General features: G+C 39.1%; 1 protein-coding gene across 16 annotated transcripts in view; it reads right to left on the bottom strand.

Moving 5' to 3' along the window:
• The window catches only part of NAV2 (neuron navigator 2), a 214,252-nt gene that overhangs the window by 138,460 nt on the left and 52,453 nt on the right, over positions 1–23,339 (bottom strand). For all 16 annotated transcript variants that reach the window (XM_017826754.1, XM_017826757.1, XM_017826756.1 and 13 more), the window contains exons 2-3: positions 17,021–17,138; positions 13,282–13,334 (exon numbers count right to left, since the gene is read on the bottom strand). In XM_017826754.1, coding sequence (XP_017682243.1) covers positions 13,282–13,334; positions 17,021–17,138 — 171 coding nt within the window. The remainder of the gene's footprint in view (positions 1–13,281; positions 13,335–17,020; positions 17,139–23,339) is intronic.

Raw genomic sequence — 23,339 nt, 5'->3', positions numbered from 1 at the left:
TATTGGCATTGCTGCACTGTGATTTCAACAATTATAAACACTGATACACTCAAAACTTTTATCAACCTCATTATACTTTGAGATACACTAAAAAGTACACAAAGTACTTTGAGTAAATGATATACTCCAAAAACCAGGGAGATACCAAAGAACACATTTCCTGTAATGCTCAGACCTTGGAGCTCGGAGCACGGTGCAGTTCAAAGGCTCATTTATCCACAGTTCATTATAATTGGACCGTCAATCTTGACCCATTTCCTTCCTCAGTACTCAACAACCCTTTCAAGTTTTCATCGTGGCTCTTTTATTGAGGTGATTTGGGACTTTGCTGGAAAAGCGAAGTTCACCTTTCCAAGAATAAACACCACATAAAAGAATCAAACCATTTCTGCTACCTGCACTTGACAAGCTGCATCACTCCAAGAACATTTCCAGTCTCCCACAGCTGTGGGTAGATGGCTCCTCTCCCAGTAAACAGGTTAGTGAGTTAAGATAAGCAGTATCTTATCTCCATGCCAGATCTGCAGTAGCTCTTTCAGTCCTGCTCTGCTTGCTTCTCTTTCCAGGTCCCTCATCTTTGCTTAAATTTTCCTTTAGGACTGAGTGAGCACAGGATTGAGATTTATATCTGGGTAGTGAGTTTTTAATCCACATCCTCATTCTTGGTTCTACACAGAAATCCTTGCTGACCTCCCTATCTCATTGCAGATCCTATTCAGATTCAAAGAGCCCCCTTTAAAATCATTCCAGTTCCTGGGACAACCCCCCAGTTTTTACTGAGCATTTGAACCACTGAATTAAGATACAGCACCCCTAGATTGATGGATGACTCCCCATCATAAGTCTGTATTTGGACCACAGATTGAGCAACCTGGACCTCACTGTTGTATAAACGGTCAGAGAGGCTACCTTGACACACCAGTCATAATGTCCAGCTAAAAGCTGTGAGAAACAGGGGCTCTTGGTGCTCTACTGGTATGGAAAAGGAATGAGAAAGAAAAAAAATAGAGTAATACAAAATGCAGAAAAAAATACACAGGGCATAGAAATAAAAAATCTGTGACTTGCATTACAGTCAAGAAATTATAAGAATCAAAATATTATAGAAGCAGGAAAATATCCTAATTTCATTACTTAAAATCAGATGATGATATAAAGGGGGAAGAAGAGGGGTATGCAAAAGTAAACCCTTTATGTTCAGAAAGTAAAGAACTACAATAAGATCCTGTGGGGACATACAGCACTGCATGTACAAGGAATTCACTAAGAGAATGAAAGTGAAGGATATAAATATATCAGTGACTCAAATGCTAACATTTACACAGTATATGTGATATTAACAAAATTTTGGGACAGCAATGGCAGAAATATGAGCATTTAGTTGATTTTGAAAGAAAAAACTAGAGCTCGAAAAGGAAAACAGAAAGGAATTTAATGAAATCCCAGAAGAATGTGAAACACTGAATGCAGGACTGTAGCTGAAATGACTAAAATTTAGTGTTGGTAAGAATACAAACTCCTTCCCACACAAGAACTGCTGGCCTGAGCCAAGAACGCTGATCTTGGTTGAATTAGTCTAACGAATCAGAAATCACATTGTTTGTTTGAAGAGATGAGTTCCCAACAATGTAACATTTCATGAATTTCACCTGTAAAAGCTCCAAGGATGGATTCTGCCTCTATCCCCTGCTGTATTAATGTAAGGACTAGTTATTTATAACCCGAAAATGTTGTTTTATGGAGAAGGATGCCCCCAGTGCATACAGAGCTGGAGACAGCAAGCTATTCTGAAGTAGCAGCATGTAGACCATTTACATGTGTGTACCTAGGAGAGAAGTGAAGTTCCTGGATAGATCTCAGATATACACTAGGAAAAAATTCTTCCCTGCAAGGGTGGTGAGGTCCTGGCACAGGTTGCCCAGAGAAGCTGTGGCTGTCCTATCCCTGGAAGTGTCCAAGGCCAGGTTGGACTGGGCTTGGAGCAACATGGGATAGTGGAAGGCATCCCTGTCCATGGCAGGGTGGTTGGAACAAGATGATCTTTAAGATCCTTTACAACCTAAATCATTCTATGATTCTATGGCTCTAAGCAAAAACTTAATGACCTGCATCATGGTGGCTTCCAACACAAAGAACAGTTGCCTCCTTATAATTGCAGCATTCATCAGCAAATCATCACCAAGACTCAATGTGCCCTTTCTTGGCCAAGTCCACATATTGCTTAAAAACTTTAAGCAGATGTGAGAAGACTGGATTTGCCAAAGGGGAGTGGATATTTTCTCTTTCACTGTGAGCTACAATAGTTTTTTGGCTGACGATTCTGATCTCTCATTTGCTTTGTCCACAACATTCAACACAGCAGAAGCAAAGCAGGAAAAATGGCAGTTGGATGCTCTCATTTCCTGCCTATCCAAAATGGGAAAGCTGTGCAAAAGAAGAAGGAAAACCAAGGACAGCCATGTACAGCGATTATCTCACTTGCAAACATTACCGGAAGTCTCCAAAACTGAGCCTTATTAAAATTCCCAGCCAAAAGTATCAAATAAATTTGCAGTTTTGGATTGCCACATTTAAACTATTTCAGGTGTAGTCAACTATCAAAGTGTGTTACCAGTTCCGCACCCTATACAATGGGTATTTATTCTGAAATGTCCCTAAATGCCAACCAAGGACTGCTGAGCCCAGACCTGAGGGGTTGCCAGCCTCCAGGGCTCCTCCTCCCTCCCTCTAATTAGGAGATTATCAGAAAAAAAAAAAAACAACTCTGCAGAATTAAATTTCTGTTCACACATAATATATCAAGTGCCACCACTCTCATTCTCATAGTCACAGAAGGAAAAGGCATGTTTCAGCCAGCTATCTGAAAACTTCCTCTTAACATGAATAATCTGGCAAGATGTGGGCAGAAGGCATCCTGGCTAAGTGTTGTATATGGAAAACTGTCACAGACCAGATTATCAGCAGTTGCTTTGTTACACCAGTAAAGCCTATCAGCCCAACTAGTGGTTTCAAGTATTTACTGATTTCTAAGTACTTCTGTAGAGGTCATCACTGCACATCATCATTTTCATTCCCACACTCCTTGTTCCTTCCCAGCTCCTACAACACGAAACTCAGGTATGCATAAAAATTTAACAGCTTCACTGAATTCCTATGTGTGGATCAGAATACATCTATTTCATTCTCATTTCACTATGCTTTTCACAGGTGCATTATTCAAATTTTCCTCTATTCTCTAAAATACCCTACAGCAATTATACAGTTCTGACCACAGTGGCCACCAGACCCACTTGAGTTTTTGAGTTTGTCACTTGACAGCAATTTCAATTTCTATTCTTGCCAGTGCTAGAGAGAAAACATGCCCTGGCCTGTATAAGTAGAATAGGATATGCCAGAAACAAAAACAAACAAGCAAAAAAACCCCACCAAAAATATCTCCATCCTGTAACTTGTAAATGGAGACTCACAGGTGGGCACTATTATATGTTGAACATTGACTATATCACACAAACACTCGAATGTGGAAACTTTCTACAGCCAAAGCTGCCTGTCCAACTCTGCCAGATCAAATACACAGGGTAAACTATAACTAGTGCTGCCCTTGTGAAAGATGTAAGTTTTTCTCAAACAAAAATCAGAATTAAGCTTACTCTAGGCTCCTTTACTTAGAAACCATGGGAAGTTTCTCACATTATGATGCAAGACCTCTGCTCCCTTCTTTTACAGTAATAAATGTGCAGGTTTTATGAGCTTAACCAGAAAACCCTCTACTTATATTGAAACCAGTGCTTTCCATTTAACTGAAGGCTCCATGTTATGTGTAGTATACTAATTTTCAAAAGAAAAAAGACTGATTTCATGTGGAAGTTTTTAAAGTCTCACAAACCTTTATGCAATATTCCAGCAGACTTCACATACAATGCAGAAACAAGGAAAGAGCCTAACACAAGCTGTTTCGTAAGGCAAAATCTATTTTTTGTCTGTATTTTTGAATAAAGCTTTTACATTTATATTTTCATACCCTGAAGTTTAGAAAGAGCCTTAAAATCTCAAGTCATTACATTGACAATCCTTAAAACCCTGGAGTTTTGGGGGAGAGAGGGTTCTCCCTTCCAATAACATCTCATTTCCTCTATTTCCTAAACATAACTATATATAAGAAATAACAAGGCAGAACTGCAAATTCCATTTGTCCCAGAAGAATATAAATACTAACTTATTGCTCAGTTTAAAATAAATCTTCATTAGTAGTTATCCCAATCAAAATGTATTTTTTTAAAAAGACAATAATATGTTGTTCCAAGTGTTCATATGCTGCTTCTGACTATTCAGATAAAAATATCTTCCAAAATTAAGTTTCAGGATTTTGACAGCACTTCGTGGGTATCTTAGAAAAAAAATAACAGATGTAACATAAGGGCAAATGAAGCTAATCCATATTCTGAAGCCAGGTTATGACAGATCTAGCCAAAGAAACAAAAATCTATTCTTATGGGCATGCTGTTTTTACATTTATGTGAAGAGTTGACTCTTCTGTTAAAATTGTGTTACTTTGGGTTTTTAAAGACAAGGAGAATTTGAGCTAACTGAAGGCTAAAGAACCAGCCTAAGTCTCATCTTGTGCATTCTCTTTTATTTGACCCTGGTAAAACCTTTGCTATCCTGTGTTTCAGCTCTTCCTCTGGAAATAATGGGACAAATATTCAACATTCACTCCCAACATGCCCTATCTGAATAGAAACAAGGGCACTAAGCACCACAGAGAAAACTGTGATTCACAGTGGCCAAAATTTCTAACGCTAACAAGGAGCATCCAAAGGGCACACTCATATTGCGAATGGATTTGGGGAATCCTGGGTGACTCCCAAGGTTTGCCAAAGCTAATCTGCTCAGGAAGAGGCAGATGGAAGGGGTTGTAGAAATGTTCCTAGTTTATCTTGAAATTCAGCTTTCTTTCAGGGTTGTTTTTTTTTCAGGTTTATTTATTTAAAACTAAAACTTTCCTATGGGGAAAAACAAAACTAAAGAGTCATTTTTTTGAAGAATATCCCTGGAAAAATTATTTTTGGATTAGCTCTTCAGCATCAGGCCTTAAATATACTTGAAAAGGTGAAGTGGATAATTTGTAAGTAATTTGAAATCTTGAGATGTTCTAAATTATGATTAGTTAAGCAACAACAAGCTCAACTTTGCAAAACAAGTATCAACAAAGAATCCTGCCTCTGGAGAACCATTAATTTAGGATATAGATGAAACCCTTTCCTGGTGTCGAGAGACACTTGACTAGATTTTAGCACACATTATTGGCAGTAAATCACTCCTTATGTGTAACTGAAAACAGGAAAAGATGGGGAGAAGCCATGGCTGTGCTCAGTAAACCCATAATAAGGAGAACAGCATTATTTCCACCTTCCCTGGCTGCTCATGGAAGATCCTTTTCTATCTGGAAGTTACGTGTTGTGCAACTGGGAAAAGGTGGGATGGCTTTAAACTGACAGAGGGCAGGTTTAGATTAGAAATAGGGAAGAAATAGGTGGTGAGGCACTGGCACAGATTGTCCAGAAAAGCTGTGGATGCTCCATCCCTGGAAGTGTTTAGGGCCAGGTTGGATGGTGCTTGGAGAAACCTGGTCTAGTGAAAGGTGACCCTCCCCATGGCAGGGGGATTGGAACTAGATGGGCTTTAAGGTTCCTTCCAACCCAAATCATTCTATCATTCTATGATTAAATGTAAAATAACATTGATACCTAGTAAAGACAGTTGTCTTTCCAAAACACCCTTGACTTCTACATAAACCAATGTTTTTCAAAGTGCATAAATGCTTAAAAGGAAGGACTGACACTAAAACCACTCCCTGCAGTAGGCTCAGGATTTTGCACACTGTTTTATCCCCTCAAGCACCAGCTCAAGTGCTGAAGGCTCTGTATATCATTAACTTGAGTTTGCAGCAGGAATCCAGAATTTAATGAAACTCATGTAGAAAGAGCCTCCTGCAATGCACCCATTGACAGCTGTTAATTTCTAAAAAAGATCCCTGGGAAGGGAGCTCCGGCCACAGCCCGTTCCCAGCGCAGCGTTCCCTCTCCGCCTGGCTGACACACATACTTGTGTCTCGACTCCTCAGGGTCACGGCTTCACCTGTTCCCAAGGGATTTACTCCAGTGGCTGGAAGGCCCCCTCCTTCCTTGCACTTGGATCCTGGATAACATCTCCTACTGAAATTCTCCTTCATAACTGCTTAAAACAAGCACAAGGCTGCTTAAATATACAAAAGCAGTTCTACAGAAGAGCAAAGGAATAACATTTTCTGGATCTGTAATACCTTCACGGAGCACCTAATTAAAATAATCATTATCACACAGTAGCAGTGTATAAGCAATGGCTGGAAATCAAAGATTTGCAACAAGATAGACAAAATGTTTACTTCTCTGGGCTGTATAATGCTTTGTAACAGCTATGACCTGTTTCAGATATTCCAGAGTGAAGAGCTTATCACTACATTTCCTGTAAAAAGAAACACCCAGGCATCAGAAGAAATTTCCATATAAAAAGTTTTAACTCTTATATCACCAAGCTGAAGGAGAATAATAAAAGAATTTTTACTTCCACCTGTCCTCAAGTCAACCTCACCTTTTCTCCTTAGTTAGAGAAGATTCTCATCCATGATTTCCCAGTTTTCCCCATTTATGCAAAGCATAGCAAGAAGCTATGTGTTTGCAAAGTATTGCATAAAAGGTATATTTATGTAATAATTTTAGATCAATAATAGGCATGGCAAAAAATAATTATGCCTCTAGACTTTTGTGTAGGTGTAAATATATAAGTGAAAGCTATAGAGATCTCCATGTACATATGTGGAATGACCCTGGTCCCTCAATGCATTTGCTGTTTCAGGTATTTAGTCCATACAAGGGGTAGAACCACAGGTACTCAAAATGCTATTTAACAGTGAAATAAATGATCAAATAGAATCTAATTCTATCTTTATAGTTAGAGTTCACATATTCCATTTTTTCCTGTAAAAATTACTTTGTCGCTGTTTATTGAACCTCACACTGTTTCAGAGGTGGATGATGTGCAAGTTCTTGCATCACTGTATAGGATAAAGAATTAAGAGTACCTCCTTAGAGACCAGGAAGGTGATCCCTTATGGAATGACATAACACTGTCAGTAGCAATGTTTCCAGAGGTACCCTTTACACCCATCCCATGAACAGAACAGGGAGACGTAAGTATCGGCCTTTCCCAATCCAGTCTAGCTCTATTTATCCTGTTATTCCATGTAGGATGATGGTGAAGGTGAGTGGGGGGGTTTGTGGTTTTATTTAGACTGCAACTCTCATCTGACCATGCCTGTCTCACTGATGACAGTGCACAAACAGTAAGCATGGCAGCATAACAGCAGTCTGGATACCTGAGGAAAAAAAAGAGAGACAATCAAACAAATCTTATCTTGGAGCAAGAGTCATTATATAAGTTGAGGCAGAAGGACAGCTAAGTACAAGTAACCTGGCAGATCACCTCTGTAGTAAATCATTTTTGTCCACATGACAACACATGATCATACATGACCAACAGAAACCCAAGAAGCTTAGAGAAAAAGCTTTCAGCGTTCCTAAACTTGGTATTTGACCACGTCCCTTCACCCACAGTCGCAGAAGTTAAGCTAGTGTCTGTCACTGGTCAGGCTGGCACAGCTCTGGGGGATGTCTTCCCCTTCAGCTAACCTTCAGCTGTGAGGAACTATACCACCCTTTAGGGCCAAAAGACACCCATTTGTTACCATAGTAACATTAAACCAGATTAAATTTCTAAACATATGCTGCCAGTAAGTTACAAACTCCCCCAGCAAAGCGAGGGAAGGCTCACCAGAAGATGGGAAAGTTCCCTTTACTACATTTGCTCAACCTCGGAGTAGGATTACTTGAAAATACATGGCTATATTTAACCCCTGGGATATCATTCCAAAAATCCTACGCTAGGAATTTGCAGAGGAAAAGTATGCTTGTGATGTTTTTGATCTTCCAGCAGAGCTGCTCTCCTGAATTAGCAGCACACGCCCCGGCAGCAGAGCCCTCCTTGGCCCTGGGACCCGACTGCAGCCCCACCAACTCGGAGTGGGGGGCCTGGAGCAACAGCCTGGCAGATTTACTGCACTTAGTTATGGTAACATTTGGACAACACTGGGTGTACAAATTGCTCAAAGCATTCAGAGGAGCAGGTTAAAGCAGATACCTGCTCTCAAAGAGCAGACACAGGGCTATTTTCCGTAAGAAAAACACAAGCAACTAAGAATTTATTTTTTTTTTTTAAATACAGTAGCTGTTTTTAGTTATTTGTACATAACACAGCAGGTTCACTCACTTTGTGAATATTACACACATAGATAGCTGCCCGGGTGATGCAGATGATTTCAGCTCATATTATTCCCACCAACCAACTCGTTAACGGGAACCCAGCTCTCCCCTGCAAGTTTGGGCCCTGTCATGCTCACATTCATTACATCAATTCATTTAAGTGTTCTTTGAAAAAAAGAACACAGAAATATGGATAGCATGTGCCATAAACACAAATAGTAATGAACATTTCAACATCTCCTCCTCCTTTGCCGATTCAAAAAAATGATCCATGAAGCTGGCAAGGGTCACACCGAAGAAGGAAGTGGATACAAAAAGTGAAGTGGATACCTGGCTCCAACAACTGAATTACGATTCCTAGCACTGCTCGATTCAAAACAGGGTTCCACCAGGCTGGAGAATTTCCATATAAACTGTTCTTTGGGTGTCACATACATTACAAAACAGCTCATTTTAAGAATACAAGAAATCAGTCAAATATTAAAATAATAGTCAAATTCCCATCACTGGAAGTAAAGCCTCCTTGAAAATGGAGTTATTGTACTGAAAACACAGCCTTCATCTTGACTTCCATAGAGTCCTTGGAAAGAAAGGCTGGCTCTGACCCATCCTGCAGTACAAGATTCTTTGTTTGCAAGACAAAAAGAAGAGTGAGCAGTATTACTTTACTACTACAGCTTGATATCTGCACCAGAAAGAGATGAGTCTTGAAAAACTTCCTATCAACACATGAAAAAACAACCCCTCCCTTTTGTTATGTGAGAATAGATACTTATATACACACAAAGTGATCCTGAGAAATAATAAGGCCCAAATACAAACCCACATGAGAACCACAGTAATTTCCTCATCTATTTATAGGAGGTGCTGTGGTGTTTGTTAAACCTACGTGCCTTTCTGTTGCTCCAAATTCTTGTCTTGGGTGTCCTACAACTTCCCCAGACTTAGCATGGAGAGATGAAAGTTTGGTGTATCCACCCTACAGATTCCCTAATCCTCTTCCTTTAAGCACTGACAGCTTTGCTACCACTCCACCCCTTCAGGCTTCAGTAACATGGGTAACACACCATCACTTTCTCAGACCTTCACATCTAATGTTTTAGTTCTTCTAGAGTATCATCACCTGTTATTTTTAATTTTATTTTCAACCTTGAAAAAAATAAAGTATTTTCTCATTTGTCTCTCCCCATACTTCCTTTAGTCGTCTCTCTCCCCAGTCCCTTCTATTCTCTTTCCTTCATCTCACTCTCCAATTTAATTCTCTGTTCTTTCAAACATCCTGTCCTTTGCCTTTTCTTGTACCATCTAAGCTATATCTCATGTGTTAGGATTTGTCACTTGCATGTAACAGGTAACATAACCATCTCTCTCTCTCTCCCTCCTGGCTGTGCTATATTACACAGGTGATAAAATGCTCAGCTGTCACACCACGCTAAAGTACCTCGGTGGAACTTCCTTCAAAACCTGTGAGCGTTTTACACAACGTATTTCCTCACAGACAGAACACAGCCCCTTTAGAGCAAGACTTCTAAAGGTTGCCATTACAGTCAGACTTCATATATAACAAACAGCAGAGACAACTTGTGCACTCTATTTTTTGTTTACTTTATCATTTTATAAATGTAAGTAATTTGAGCCCTTTGACAACAAGCAACATTCAGCACTTGCAAAGGTACCCATGTCAATAATAGTCTATAGTACCTAGAAGGCGAGGTAGTAACCGGTACCTCCTATATAGTCCATAATCTGCAAGATGCTAAGTGTTGAGCTCTAATATCACCCCCTAAACAAGAGGTAAATTAAAAGAAATTAAAAAAAGAAAAATATCTCTGTTTTTCTATAACCAAACAATACTAGCAAATAGCCCTACTCAGGTTTATTGACCTAAGTGAAGTGTGAAGGAGAGGAAACTGGTCTTGTTGTACTGTCCTTCACCCAGTTATGAAGAACCATGCCAACATTTTCTGGGGTTTTATTCTAAAAACCCAAATGGTTTTTAAATGGTCTCCAAATTGTCTTGGTTCCTGAGCCTATGCTCCATGCAACTACATCCTCTATTACCCACAGTATTTTCTGCATCCAGCTGGAACTAATCATCAAAATTACAGGCTTTTGTTTAGACAAATATCTACAGTACAGAAATATAGAGGTTTGGGGAACAAAAAACCCTAAAATGGATCTTATGCAGAGGACAAGTTATAGAATAGTCTATAATAGATTATACAAAAGCCAGCCAACTCTTATCTGGAGCAAAGGAAGACAGGGATCCTCCCCTCAGCAGAACAACCCGGACAAGATGATGATGGGAGGATAGGTTCTTACCTAAGTGATTTTTCATGGAGCCAGTGGGGTCCCTGTCATGTCATTTTTGGCATTGGGACTAGGCTGATAAGCACTGATGGTCCCACATGGTTCTGCAGTACTAAACTTAACCTGACAAGGCTTATTAGCGCTGGCTTTGAGCCTGACAAACCCAAGCTGTCTCTGCTGCTCAGTTTGGGCCAATTTGTATGATGCTCTCCAACACTGTAGCAATGGGAACAAGGCAAGGAGGCCGGATCTGGCTCTGTGGTGAGCTCACTAAGGCTTGGCATCACCAACTTAGGACTGTGCCACATGGAAGCAAATGCACCTTCTTTCCCCACACCTCCTTTAACAGACTTGGAAGACACAGACTTAGTCCACCTTTCTAAGCTGATACACCTGGCTGGGCGTGAGCTGATCCTTCACAGCTCAGCTCACCAGTGTCTGCTCAAGGCACTGTGAACCTATAAATGAAGTAACTGCCCACAGGGGAAGAGAGCATGGAAGAAGGCTTCCCTCTGAGATCTGCTGGATTTCTATATAATTAGCAAAGTTAAATCTTCATTTATGATACCTTTTTTTTTTTACCCCCGCAAATCTGCCCATCTGTGGTGCTCACCTTACAGGTACTACAGTATGGATATGGAGACTTATAACTGAAAGATTGATTTGAAAAAATTAGACTGGTCATCGCCTGGTTGAGTATCTGAATTGACTGGGTGGCCTTCCCTGTGTTACCTCTCTGAACCACACTTATCAGACACAAACACCAGTTCTCACACTCTACAGGACCTTGTAAGCCATATTAAGAGGAAAAGGCACTGAAAGGCCAAGGATGAAGGCTGCTGTATCTATACAAGTATTTGTCCTAGAACACAAGAGACCTGCCAAAGGTTCTTGCCTCAGCAGAATCAGAACAGAATCATGGAATGATAGAATGATATAGGTTGGAAGGGACCTTAAAGATCACCTAGTTCCATCTCCCACCACCATGGGCAGGGACACCTTCCACCAGACCAGGTTGCTCCAAGCCCCATCCAACCTGGCCTTGAACACTTCCAGCAATGGGGCAGCCACAGCTTCTCTGGGCAACAACAGTGTCTTTACTGTAAGATGATAAAGAGCTCCGTAAGCATGTGCACTTAATAAAAGCAAGCCATAAGCAAAATTCTCATTTTTCTCACATAGAGAAAACTGCTGGGGATGCCTTGCTATGACTATATCTCATGAGGATCCAGTCCCACCCACTGCACCATCCTGACTGAGCAAGTGGGATAACTTCAGAGGAGACAGTGCAGAGCAAACATCTCTTCCCAGCAATCTTCAACATTCCTGACCCAGCACATGCCCCCTGCATGCCTCTGGTTATAACCTGATCCGGATTCCACAAGCAACCCACTGCATGCATCCCACTATCCAACAGAAAAACATTCTTTCTTCATTGACAATAAGGACTTCAAGTGACTTTTAGCAGCAACATCCTGGAATTGTTTATAGACTCCAGTCCTGAATGAAATTCAGTTCTTATGACACACTTCTGGAACATTATAGTAATTGTCAAAATTTCCTCATTATTTATACTCTAGATGGCTGCTGTGGCTACAGCAAGAATAGCAACCAACCTCTTCAAAGCAGTAAGAAGTAGCAATGATAAATCTTTTTGATGGCTTTCCTTTTACAGAGCAGTCGCTCCATGGTTTAAACAAGATTGATAACTTCCAAGAAACAACAAAAAGCCAAAATAGAAGAGCAGAATTAAGTGTCATTTTGACTTAAGATGACAAACTCTCCTTAAATCTTTAATACTTCATTTAACTATGTGAGTGGTTGTGCTCACAATGCAGTTGTGGAGCTAGTTGGGAACAGAGTTATAAAAACAAAAGGCATTAGAAGCTTCACACATAGAACGGATATCCAAGTGTCCCAAAGTAAGCATTTGGAGATTTTAGAATTTATGTTGTAAAATAGCTTTTTTCTCAAAACACAAAAGGAAATAATCTTCTTTAAAGTACAGTGAATTTTAAATGCTGAACTCCTAGGATGCATGTAAAAAAATCAGTTTCTTATTATTTGTGTTCTGCCTAAAACTTTAGGCTTCAGCAATACTCACAGCAGACATACTCCTGAGGTACCATATGCTTTTCATTTTCCTGCATTAATTTTTGGCTCTCCAATTTTGAATATTAGATATAAGTAAGACTCAAACTAACTTCCTATCTGTCAACAAGTTGCATCTTTAATTTCACTATTAGAATTTTTTTATTTAGTGCATATTGATCACTAATTTTGTTTCATTTCAAAGGATACAGGAACTCTTGAATTCTTCTTTCTCAATACTACTGTCTATATAGAGGAACAAGGTTTTATGTTTATACATTCCTGTTTATGTAATATTTCAAAAATATAAAAGAGCAATGTAAGAATAATCTTGATTGTAAATATGTGACAAATTATAGGGCCTAATTCAACGGGGCAAAACCTGTCATATTTATGTTCTGCAGATTATACCTTTGGTCTCACTACTGTGAAAAATAAATTAAAAATTGTTATTAAAAGTCTCAAAGTCACACACTATCATTCAACCATGCACACACAAACAACAGACCATTTTATTACTTACCATTTGAGACCTATTTTTTGGGCAGCCATTGATGTCTTCAATCTTTTCATTTGCTGAAAAGCAAAAAAGAGGCAATAAAGCAAAAAAACTAAAGCAAGGACATCTATTCCAGTGATTTCCGGAGTACTTGCTACCAGTTAAATAAAGGGGTTTCAGACTGTAGTTGTCCAGTCAAAGTGAATATGTGAAACACTGAGAGCCACCAAAAAGAAAAAAGCAGCTGGAGTTTCCTAGTGGGTCATGCCTCCAGAGACAGCTGGGGGCAGAAGCCAACTGGTCCGACAACATCTTGTACAGTGACAGGGAATTCTTTTAAACTACAAAACAGATTTAAACTCTGGAAGCTGAATCACTGCTGCGTGGAAAACTGAGCACTACATACATACATACATACATACATATATATATATATATATATATATGCATGCTTGCATGTTAATTGGTTTGCTTGTAGGGTGAATATAGGTTTTAAATCCAGACAGGAAATTTATGATCCCTAACTCTAAGAATTTTATTATTTTTCTTTTTTTAAAGCACAAATCATGAAAGAACTTTTCAAGCTTCTTGGCCATGGTTTACATGCAACCCTATCTGCATAAAAATATAGTTTCCACTTTTAAAGACACAAGTGAAACAATAAAATCCCTGAGGAGGTGTATGTTTGCCTCAGAGTCTTCATTTGCTCAGTTTTACCTTTCAGGCTTAAACCCTGAAATTATTTCAGTGCTAGTCTGAAGAACCAGTTATAACCAAAGTTCAGCTTCCCAAAGTTCAGTTTCCCACATTTCTTTCACTGCAATAAAGACAGGCGTTCACATCCCATTTGATTCATATATTAAAACCTATATTTTCTACCACTCCCATATATTCCCAGGACAGCAGACAGAACTCCATCTCATTTCATGGCTTTCTTCAGCTAAGAGGATCAAATTTCGCACCGTATTCCAATAGCAGTCATAGCAATGACAATCAAGGTAGTAACACAACTTCACTCTTGCATGGTAGGTCCTTTTTAACACATCCATGTCACAGTACACCTTTATCCCACACCAATGCCTTTAAGAATTTATGCCAATCTGAAAAAGACTGCAGCTAAATTCACTGTATGGTTCCCAGAGTGGTCTATCAGTCCTTACACACCAAGAGCATACATTGCTTTCAGGAATTCCATCTGGGATTTGGTCATTCAGAAACAAAGACAAACTTGTTAAATCCCATTTTCCAAGTCCTGTGCACCCATCTTGGAATATTTACAATCTCTCAGTTCAGCATCATGCAATATCTCTACCAACTACATTTATAATAGTTTGAAAAATTTATAGCTATATTCCTATAAATTGGCACCATGCATAATTAGTCCTTGAAAGAAAACTAATGAACTTGTGAATGAGCTTTCTCTTGTTTGGGACAAGCATACAGATATTCCTCTAATAACCCAGGTCAGACCCAGTATATCCACATTCATGAATTTAAATACAGCTACTATGTTTATATGCCATTACTAAGGCATATATTACTTACACATTCTTTTATAGACTCATGAATTTTAAACTGAAATAACCCAGAATGCTGGGAATGCATTTAATTGACTTGCAAATTAGAAAAAAAACTGTCATCATGCTTCTATTTTATCATTAGTAGTTTTGAAGATTATCTCTGAAGTCAAATGCAGTGATGTTTGGTTTCACCTCTTTATAGATTTGCCCCTCATTTGGATGCTTTGGTAAAAGAACAACCTAGCTGCTATCAATTTTAAAGTTCCTTTTTCCTAAATGCAGCTATTTCACTTCAGAAAGGCAAGCACAAAGGACTGCCATCTTGGTCTTTATGTAACCATTAACTCTCATAGTCTTCTTCTTACATCTGGGACACAAATCTCAGATGATGACTCAAGAAAAACTGTATCACTAATAACTAAACCTGAATTAATTTCAACAACTTTGGATAATCTCCAGATACTCGAAGCACATACAAAAAGGAGGAAGGATCTTCATGGCTGCTTTTACACATAGCACACCCTAATACAAAAAAAAAAACAAACCTCCTGCACTACATATAGAGGCTTTCCTACTATACAGTTAGAAAAAAAGCTTGGATTTTCCAGGCTACAGATAAAGCTGCTTCTGGGTGTGAAAGTTCTCTCCATCTTTGTGACAATGAGATGCAGCTGCGTAAAGCCATACACAGCAGAAACAAATTACTTTTCTTCACTGATAATTCCGAGGATTAAACTGAGAATGTTTAAATATGACCTTTCTTTCACATGGGAAAACAGTCTGTGAAAAAGAAATCCTTCCTCTCGTACTTTAACTTCTGACACCTTGCAGACCTTATCTTAAATATTAGCCAAAAGGCAGCTCTTAAAATGACCAGGGGAAAAAAAAAAAAAGCAAAGGTTATCAAAAGAATAATTGTTTCTGTGTATTTTAGAGGGAATAATTTGAATTTCATAAGAGTTTTCACAAGTCAATACTCGAACAGCTACATTTGGTAGAACCAAGTTCACATTCTGATGGTTGTAGTCTTCCACACGTGTTCTCATGCAGAAGTTTCCCATAACAGTGTTAAGGCAGGGGAGCCAGATAGGCATGAAAGCAATCAACACCTAACCGCTCCTGGGTTTCTCTCCTATCAAAGGAAACAGACATAGGATGAAGCACTGTTCACAGAGAATACCTGTCAACACCCAATCAATTAATTTATGGCCTGTTTATACCTCTGTACCTGCATGGCAGGTCTACAATGCTACTGAGATATAATGTTGCTCTACACAGAGAGAAAGTCCTTTTAATATGTTCCAGCATTGGAAGATGCTTCCCAATGTCATCCCAGAACAGGGCTTGTGGATTTGTACCTTAAATCAAGGAACCACCTCGTTTACAGCATCTCAACCACACATAAATATGCATGCTCTGATGTGTTAGTTCACTGCTGGCTTCTTAATTTGCATCTCAAATCTGTTAGTTTGCTCCTAACAATAGTTGTCCTAATTCCCATTAGCAGGCTTTCTGATTCCATCCATCTCCATTGGCCCATGCATGTGTTTTGTTGCATCCCAAGTACCAGACGGATGAGCCTCTGCAGGAACTAATGAAGGATTCAGGCCCAAGGGAAGAGGGACAATATGTAGCTTTACATGGAGAAAATGGCCTGGAACTTTCATTATCTACAAACATTAGTGCAAACTAAGAGAACTTTAGACAACTGAGTGTGCAGCTGAGATTTCGCCTAATGATAAATGATCTTCCTCATCTGAAAACTAGTCAGGAAAGATTTCTTTTTCTGTCACGTAAAAGTTGTGCTCCTTCTCCTTTCTCAGCTGCATACATGGATTTTCCAATTCCAGTTGGAGACAGGAGGTTCAACACAGGAGGCCTGTATCACTGGGAATTATATTCAGGCCAGTACCCAAAAGGTATTAGAAATAGAGATAGTGAAGGCTAACAGCATCCTAGCAGAAAAAAAAAATCCCTCATGAGTTGTTTTTTTAACATTCAGCCATGTGGAGTAATATTGCTGTGTCAGGAGATCTTATCATCAACATCCAATATTTTTCCACTATAGTTTAAGACACGGCTTTTTCAAATTAATTAGCAAAGTCTCTGTAGGAAAATTATCTACATTATCTACATCCATGTAGTTGGATCGATTTCCCTCCAACACTGTGTTTATGTAGAAGATAAAGACACTGATTGTCTGAGCGAGCTGCTGGATACCTGGTACAAACAAAGTCACTCACCTACAACCTGGATTATTTCAGCTAACAGGACTCCATCAGTCACATCTTGCTGTAAATCCTTTATCAATCTCTTGTGACCAGATTTTGCCAGATAATGATTAGCCCAATCCGTATAAATCTGTTAGGAGAAAGATAAACAAAAATAAACTATTACTCATAACACAACCTTAAAAATGAGAGTTCTTTGTTTCTCTCAGTATGCAAAAGGCTGATATAACATCACTGCTTTTTTTTCCTCTTTGAGACAAGTCAATAGCATTAAAATTCAAGGCATTGTGCAGATCAAGTGTTCAGCTCACTGTAGTATGGATTTTCCTATTCAGCAATCTGACATCAAAGCTCATGGAAGATGATGGGAAACTCCTGAATGTGTTACAGCTTGAATGGATCATCAGGAGGTCAACGAAATATTCAACAGCTGCAGTGACTTTGTAGAAGACATTTCAATTTCCACCCAAGTGTTTTTTGCATTTTCCCTTTGACATTTTTCCTTGATAGCTGATATTGAGGAAGTTTAAAGATTTTTCCCCAAAAACACTCCTAGAATATATTAGCTGTATAGCAATTTCACTGTGAGGAAACTCCTTTGTTAATATTACCAAAGAAACCTTTCAAGGCCCTAAAAATTCACCAGTTCTAATAAATTCCATCTCATAGGTTGAACAGGCCTATTAAATTGCTTTTAATCTCTTATGTAAACTTCTAACTGTTGGGATTTATTTCAAAATGTATTATCTGAAAATTAAGCACACAAAGCAGTGAAAAAGCTCTCTAATTTGCACTAAGTATTGCTCATCACATGCTAGCACAACTTCTTCAAGATCACCAGGAAACTTATAAAACTTTTCATATTAGGTTAACGAAATCACTTGATTAGGAATTTCTGCTTATGAGTTGAGTAATGTTTCCTGTTCTTCATATAGGACAAAATTTAAAATTTAAGACTTTTTTATGTGACCTACTTACATTCCAAAGAAACAAGGTAAACACAATTAAATATCAGCATTTTACCTTTCAAATACCTAAATATTAAGGTTCACCCCTACTCTGAAGAAATACATTCATCCCAATTTGATCTATCAGTAAGCAGGTGTAGATACCATGTGCTTTCTTAGAGCATGACCTATCCCAACACTCCAGAGACCCTATAAACCACTATGCTGATGACATATGTCTCACACCAGTGTGTGAGTCACTGGCCTGGAGGGAAATGTCCACACAACAGTATTCAGTCCCCAGAAGCCCAGGGAAAGCCCTCCCTGTGCACTGCCCAGGAACTACTGTTTTCCTTCACTACTACTGATGGAAACAAAAGAGCACAAGGAAAAGGGCCTGAACCCTCAGGTCTGTGATCACTAGGCTTTGAAGAGTTCTATCCCAAGCCTTTAAGGAAGCAGATGGAAATGATGGCTACTACAATCAGATTCTGTCTGCTGGCAAAATACTGTTGAAACAAAACATGGGTTCACAGTCACTCCCCTTCCATCATGCCACTCCTGAGCTGTGCAACTTTCCATATCACTGAATCACAGAATGGTTTGGGTTAGAAGGGATCTTAAAGATCATCCAAGTTCCAACTCCCTGCTATGGGTGGGGGTGGAGGGGGCACCTTCCACTAAGTCAGGTTGCTCCAAGTCCCATCCAACCTCACCTTGAACACTTCCAGGGATGGGGCAGCCACAGCTTCTCTGGGCAACCTGTGCCAGGGCCTCACCATCCTCGCAGGAAAGAATTTCTTCCCTATTTCTAATTTAACTTGCCCTCTTTTCAGTTTAAAGCCATTCCCCCTTATCCTATCACTCCAGGCCCTTGTCCAAAATCCCTCTCCAGAACAATCCCAACTTTAGGAGAGGTGCTCCAGCTCTCTGATCACCTTTCATGGACCTCCTCTTGCACTCACTCCAGTAGGTCCACATCCTTCTTGTGCTGGCGGCCCCAGAGCTGATCAATGCAGATCCCCTAAATTACTGACTGATATGGCTGAGCACAGCCACAGCTACTAATTTCAGGAGCATCTTAAGCCTTGCTTTTTCAATGTGATGGTCATGTTCTCCTTCATGGGAGTTAAAAGCCAACTGCCAAAACTAAGGGTGAAGTATTTGTCATGAGATGGAGAAACCTGGATATAATAAAGAATTGTAATTTCACACTCCTCTTTCTGATTCAATGTTAATATGATAAAATGAACAGTAGAGATTTTGACCAGAGTTTTTGGTTATAAAGTCTTCATTTGTGTTTTGTTTTTGTTTTTTTTTTTTTTAAACCTGTGAAACACTACTGGTAGCAGCCATGAACAAATCACTTAACATCTGAAACATGTCCCTCTTTTCCACCATTCATCCTTTACTTTCCTCTTCAGAGCAGCGGGATGTGCATTTCAATGCCAACAGCATCATGGACTTAAACAGAAAAACACAATGGAACACCTCATAAAAACAGGGCTGAAAGACACCTTAATGAAATAAAGGCTGAGTACATGAGTGAATTCCCCAGCTGACCAATAAAAGAAAAGGGGCAAGAAACCCTCACTGCACAAATGAGACATTGTGTTCCTTAGCCCCTTTTACAAGAAAACATTTTCCATAACAGGAAGATACTTTAAAAGATCCAATGACTTCAAGGAACTAGGATTTACTTAACCTGCTTTTCTGCCACATGGTTTTAGCTTTCCTATCTACAAGTAAAGACATACAAGGAAACACGTTGGAAACTACTTACTTTGCAAGTGCAAGGTCCACACACACCCCTACACCGTTCCTGCAATTTAGCTGACAAGCAACTTATCAAACACAATAACCACATTTCCTTTAATGTGAGAGCTGCAATGAATGTCCTAATTTAACATGGAATGACTTCCAGCAAATTTAAGATGATACTTTGATGCATCAGTTCCATCCTGGATCATTCCCATGATGCAGATCATCATGCAGTCAGACAAATCCTTGGATCAGACCCAGAGTTAAAACAGGAGCAGACCCCTCCTGGCAGAGCCTGAAATCACAGCAACGGCAAGACCTTGAGAGCTGGTTAGGATTGATTTTTAGGTCAAATAACAACGTGAAAATGTATGGCTGGCATTGCAAAACTGCTATCCTGTACTTGTCTTTACTGCCTTAAATCCCACTGCATCCAGGAACATCAGAACTTAGATTCATACCCCGTAAATAAACACTGTATCGAAGAAATTCCTAACTCCCTTAAATGCTCCCGGTAAAGGACACAACCTGAAAGAAACCAAATACCCACTGTCGGATTCACTGTCTATGATAACACAAAGAAACTCCCTCTAATGGTAAATTATTCTTGTAAGCCCCACTTCGGTGAAGTCAGTCTGCGTTTGATATCTGAACTACAAGCAGAGCTTTTATGTTTATTATAAAATATTCCATTAAATGCACACCAGTACAGAGGAAATATTTGTTTCTGGGGTATTTAAGGGTGTGGAATATTATTTCACTTCACTAGTTGATTAGAAAAGCCTTTTGCAGGAAAATACAGACATAATAAATCTGTCCTTCTCTTAAAAGTGTTATTATACAACATTATTTAGCAACATGCATTAACATGCAAATTATTACTGTTTTTTAACTGACTGGGCTATATATTTACAAGCTCTATCCAGGTTTATTGCAATAGCTCTTTGAGGTCACTGCTGATTTTGACAGCATATATTACGCTAATCATGGAAACTTTCCAGGATGTTTTCAAAACCTGTTTGTTGCAAGTCTTTGTAATGTACTACACAAATACTACTCCTAATGTTTCTTTTCCTTTTCCATACAAACAAGTGAAAAAATATAAATACAATGGCTGCTATTTCTAGACAGAGAAAATATGTTTCAAAGCACACAGTGTTTTCAAATGTTCAAAACCAGGCAAATAAATGGGAAAACAATAATAAAAGAAGTAGGAAATCACTGCTGAGAAACTTTCCATTTTCCTATCTCTGCACATGAATTCTGAGTGTTCCTCAGGTATTTTCAGCAAATGAGCTACAACATCACATTTGAATATTCACATGAAAATTACCTGAACAGTTGTCTAATTAAAAAACATAAAAATCTTGTGATATGAAATATTTGATCCAAGAGATATTGCCTTATTAGATACACCAGTATGGGCTTTTAAAACTTTTCAGTGATTTTACACAGTATGAAAATCATTGAAAGCAGCTTCATTATTTTAGTTACAAAAATCAAGTGAACATCATGATTTGGGCATTAATCACTATAAGCAGGTCTTTGTGTCCAAGTCAGTTTAATGTTTAACTTGGAAATAAGTTCTAGCTTTTTTTAAAGGTGGACTCAGCTGTTTGGTAGCTTTTTTTCTCTCTTAGGAATCCAGTTATCTGGGAACAAAAACAAATGTGAAAGACTTCTTTCTTTTCCCTTCAATCCATCAGATTTGAATTAAGAATGTTACAGTTAAGCATTGATTTTGGAAATATTCAGTACATTATGAGTCAGAGCTAAAAAACTAGTGAAAAAAGGAGTACGGTTTTAAACAAACAAACAAAAAAAATCCAAATTCAAAAGCTTCTGAAAGCTGTCTGTAAAGAAAAAGACCTGAACGCTGTCTTCCATTAATAAGTTTGAAGAATTTTGAAATTTAGTTGGGTTTCTCCTTGCTTGTTTTAAAGCAGGTTTCAGATAAGAGAGAAATTTTGCTTTCCAGTTAGGAGATCCCTGAAATTTCCTGGCACTTCAAGCCTCATGTAACATTTTTGGCTGCACTGAGAGAGCACATCCACCACAGCCAAGTTCACCTCAGACCACCTGCCCTGTATCTGAACACCAAACCAGTACAAAAGGTGCCTTTTGCAGAACTGGTTTTTTGTTCAAGCCCACACAGCCCCCACTAAGCACTCAGGGAAGGCCGGGGAACAAAGCTGACTAGCAAAAAGCAAAAACTCTGAAGCTTCTGTCCACTTTAAAATAATTCATACATGTTTTCTTAGCCTTGGGAAAAAAAAAATCAAGCAGAAAGCCAAATAAACTAGAGCTTGCCTGGCCAGCTATAATGGCCTGAAGTTGGCATCTCAAACCACAGTATTCCTTTCTTCATATACCATTTGGAGGCAGCAGACTGATACCTGGGTGGTTCTTCTTGATCTGCTGGTAGGTAAGGCCAAACACAGCATCTGTAAAACTATATACCTCTGTTCCCACAGCCAGTCATACCTAGGATACAGAGCATGGATAACTCATGAGAGCAATGAATCCAGGAAAAACCTTTAGAGACATTAGAGGAGACCCAGTATATCCATGGGGCTGCAATTAGGTTAGGGTGTCAGGTATTATCATGTACTCCAGAGTCTCCTTTAAATGGAATGCAGTCCTACATGGGAAGGCAAGAACTACCCAATATTTTTGCCTCTGCATTGGTATTCTGAATTATGCTCATGAAAAGGAAAGGGTTCATATGAATCTACTTGAAAAGAATGTCTCTTTTCTATGCAACTAAGTAGAAAATATGCCTGAATCTTTTCCTTGTTACTCATTTCCACACACACACAAATCTAATTATAATAAACGCCCAAGTAAATTTTCAAACCTTTCTTTCCTTCTCTTTACCATGTCAGTTCCTTACTAATCAGACTGCAATTGTTTTCTTCCAATAATTATCATGAATCAGGCTCTCGTGAACTTGGTAACAGCTGAAGAATATCTTTTTGACATCATGTAGCATAATTAGAGCAGAGCAAGGCTTTTTCCGTGATTGAATAGCAGGGTTAGCCACATTGAGGAACTCCCATTCCAGAACACCCACTACAATGCAATGCCCATGTTGCTGCTAACCAAATCACTCTGCCCACTGAAGTTCACAGGGAGCGAGAAAAACAAAACACTCCAAACCCTAAAAATAGAGACAAAATATTGAGATGATACTAACGGGAATGCCTGCAGTCATGACAATGTTATGGGGGCAGAAGCCCATCAGATGCTGCCCCATGTAACAAACAGGGCTTACACATGTAGAGTCACGAAATCCCAGTTTCTGACTGGTAACACTGATTGCAGTCTCATGCTGATCCATGCTACAGTCCAACACAATGATCTCATTAACAGATATCACACTGTAAAGCCCAGAGCTAAATAGCTAAAGCCAAAGGTTTAGCTGAAAACCTCAATCCCTCTGAAGCACCTCTGGCTCCAAGGGGGTACAGTACGGATAAAGGCTATTTTGAAAGTGCATAGAGATTATGTCCCTGACAATAATATGGCTGGTATATTGCTGAGTTACTGGCAAAAGGACAATGAAGAAGCACATGGTAAAAAAAAAAGTGAAAACCCAAGTTTTACAGCATTTGTCACAGAAC

This window comes from Lepidothrix coronata, unplaced genomic scaffold (assembly GCF_001604755.1).
Source record: "Lepidothrix coronata isolate B3197 unplaced genomic scaffold, Lepidothrix_coronata-1.0 Scaffold130, whole genome shotgun sequence".
Classification (NCBI taxonomy): domain Eukaryota; kingdom Metazoa; phylum Chordata; class Aves; order Passeriformes; family Pipridae; genus Lepidothrix; species Lepidothrix coronata.
Note: the sequence above shows the minus strand (reverse complement) of the source record. Positions and strands in the feature narration are given on the sequence as shown.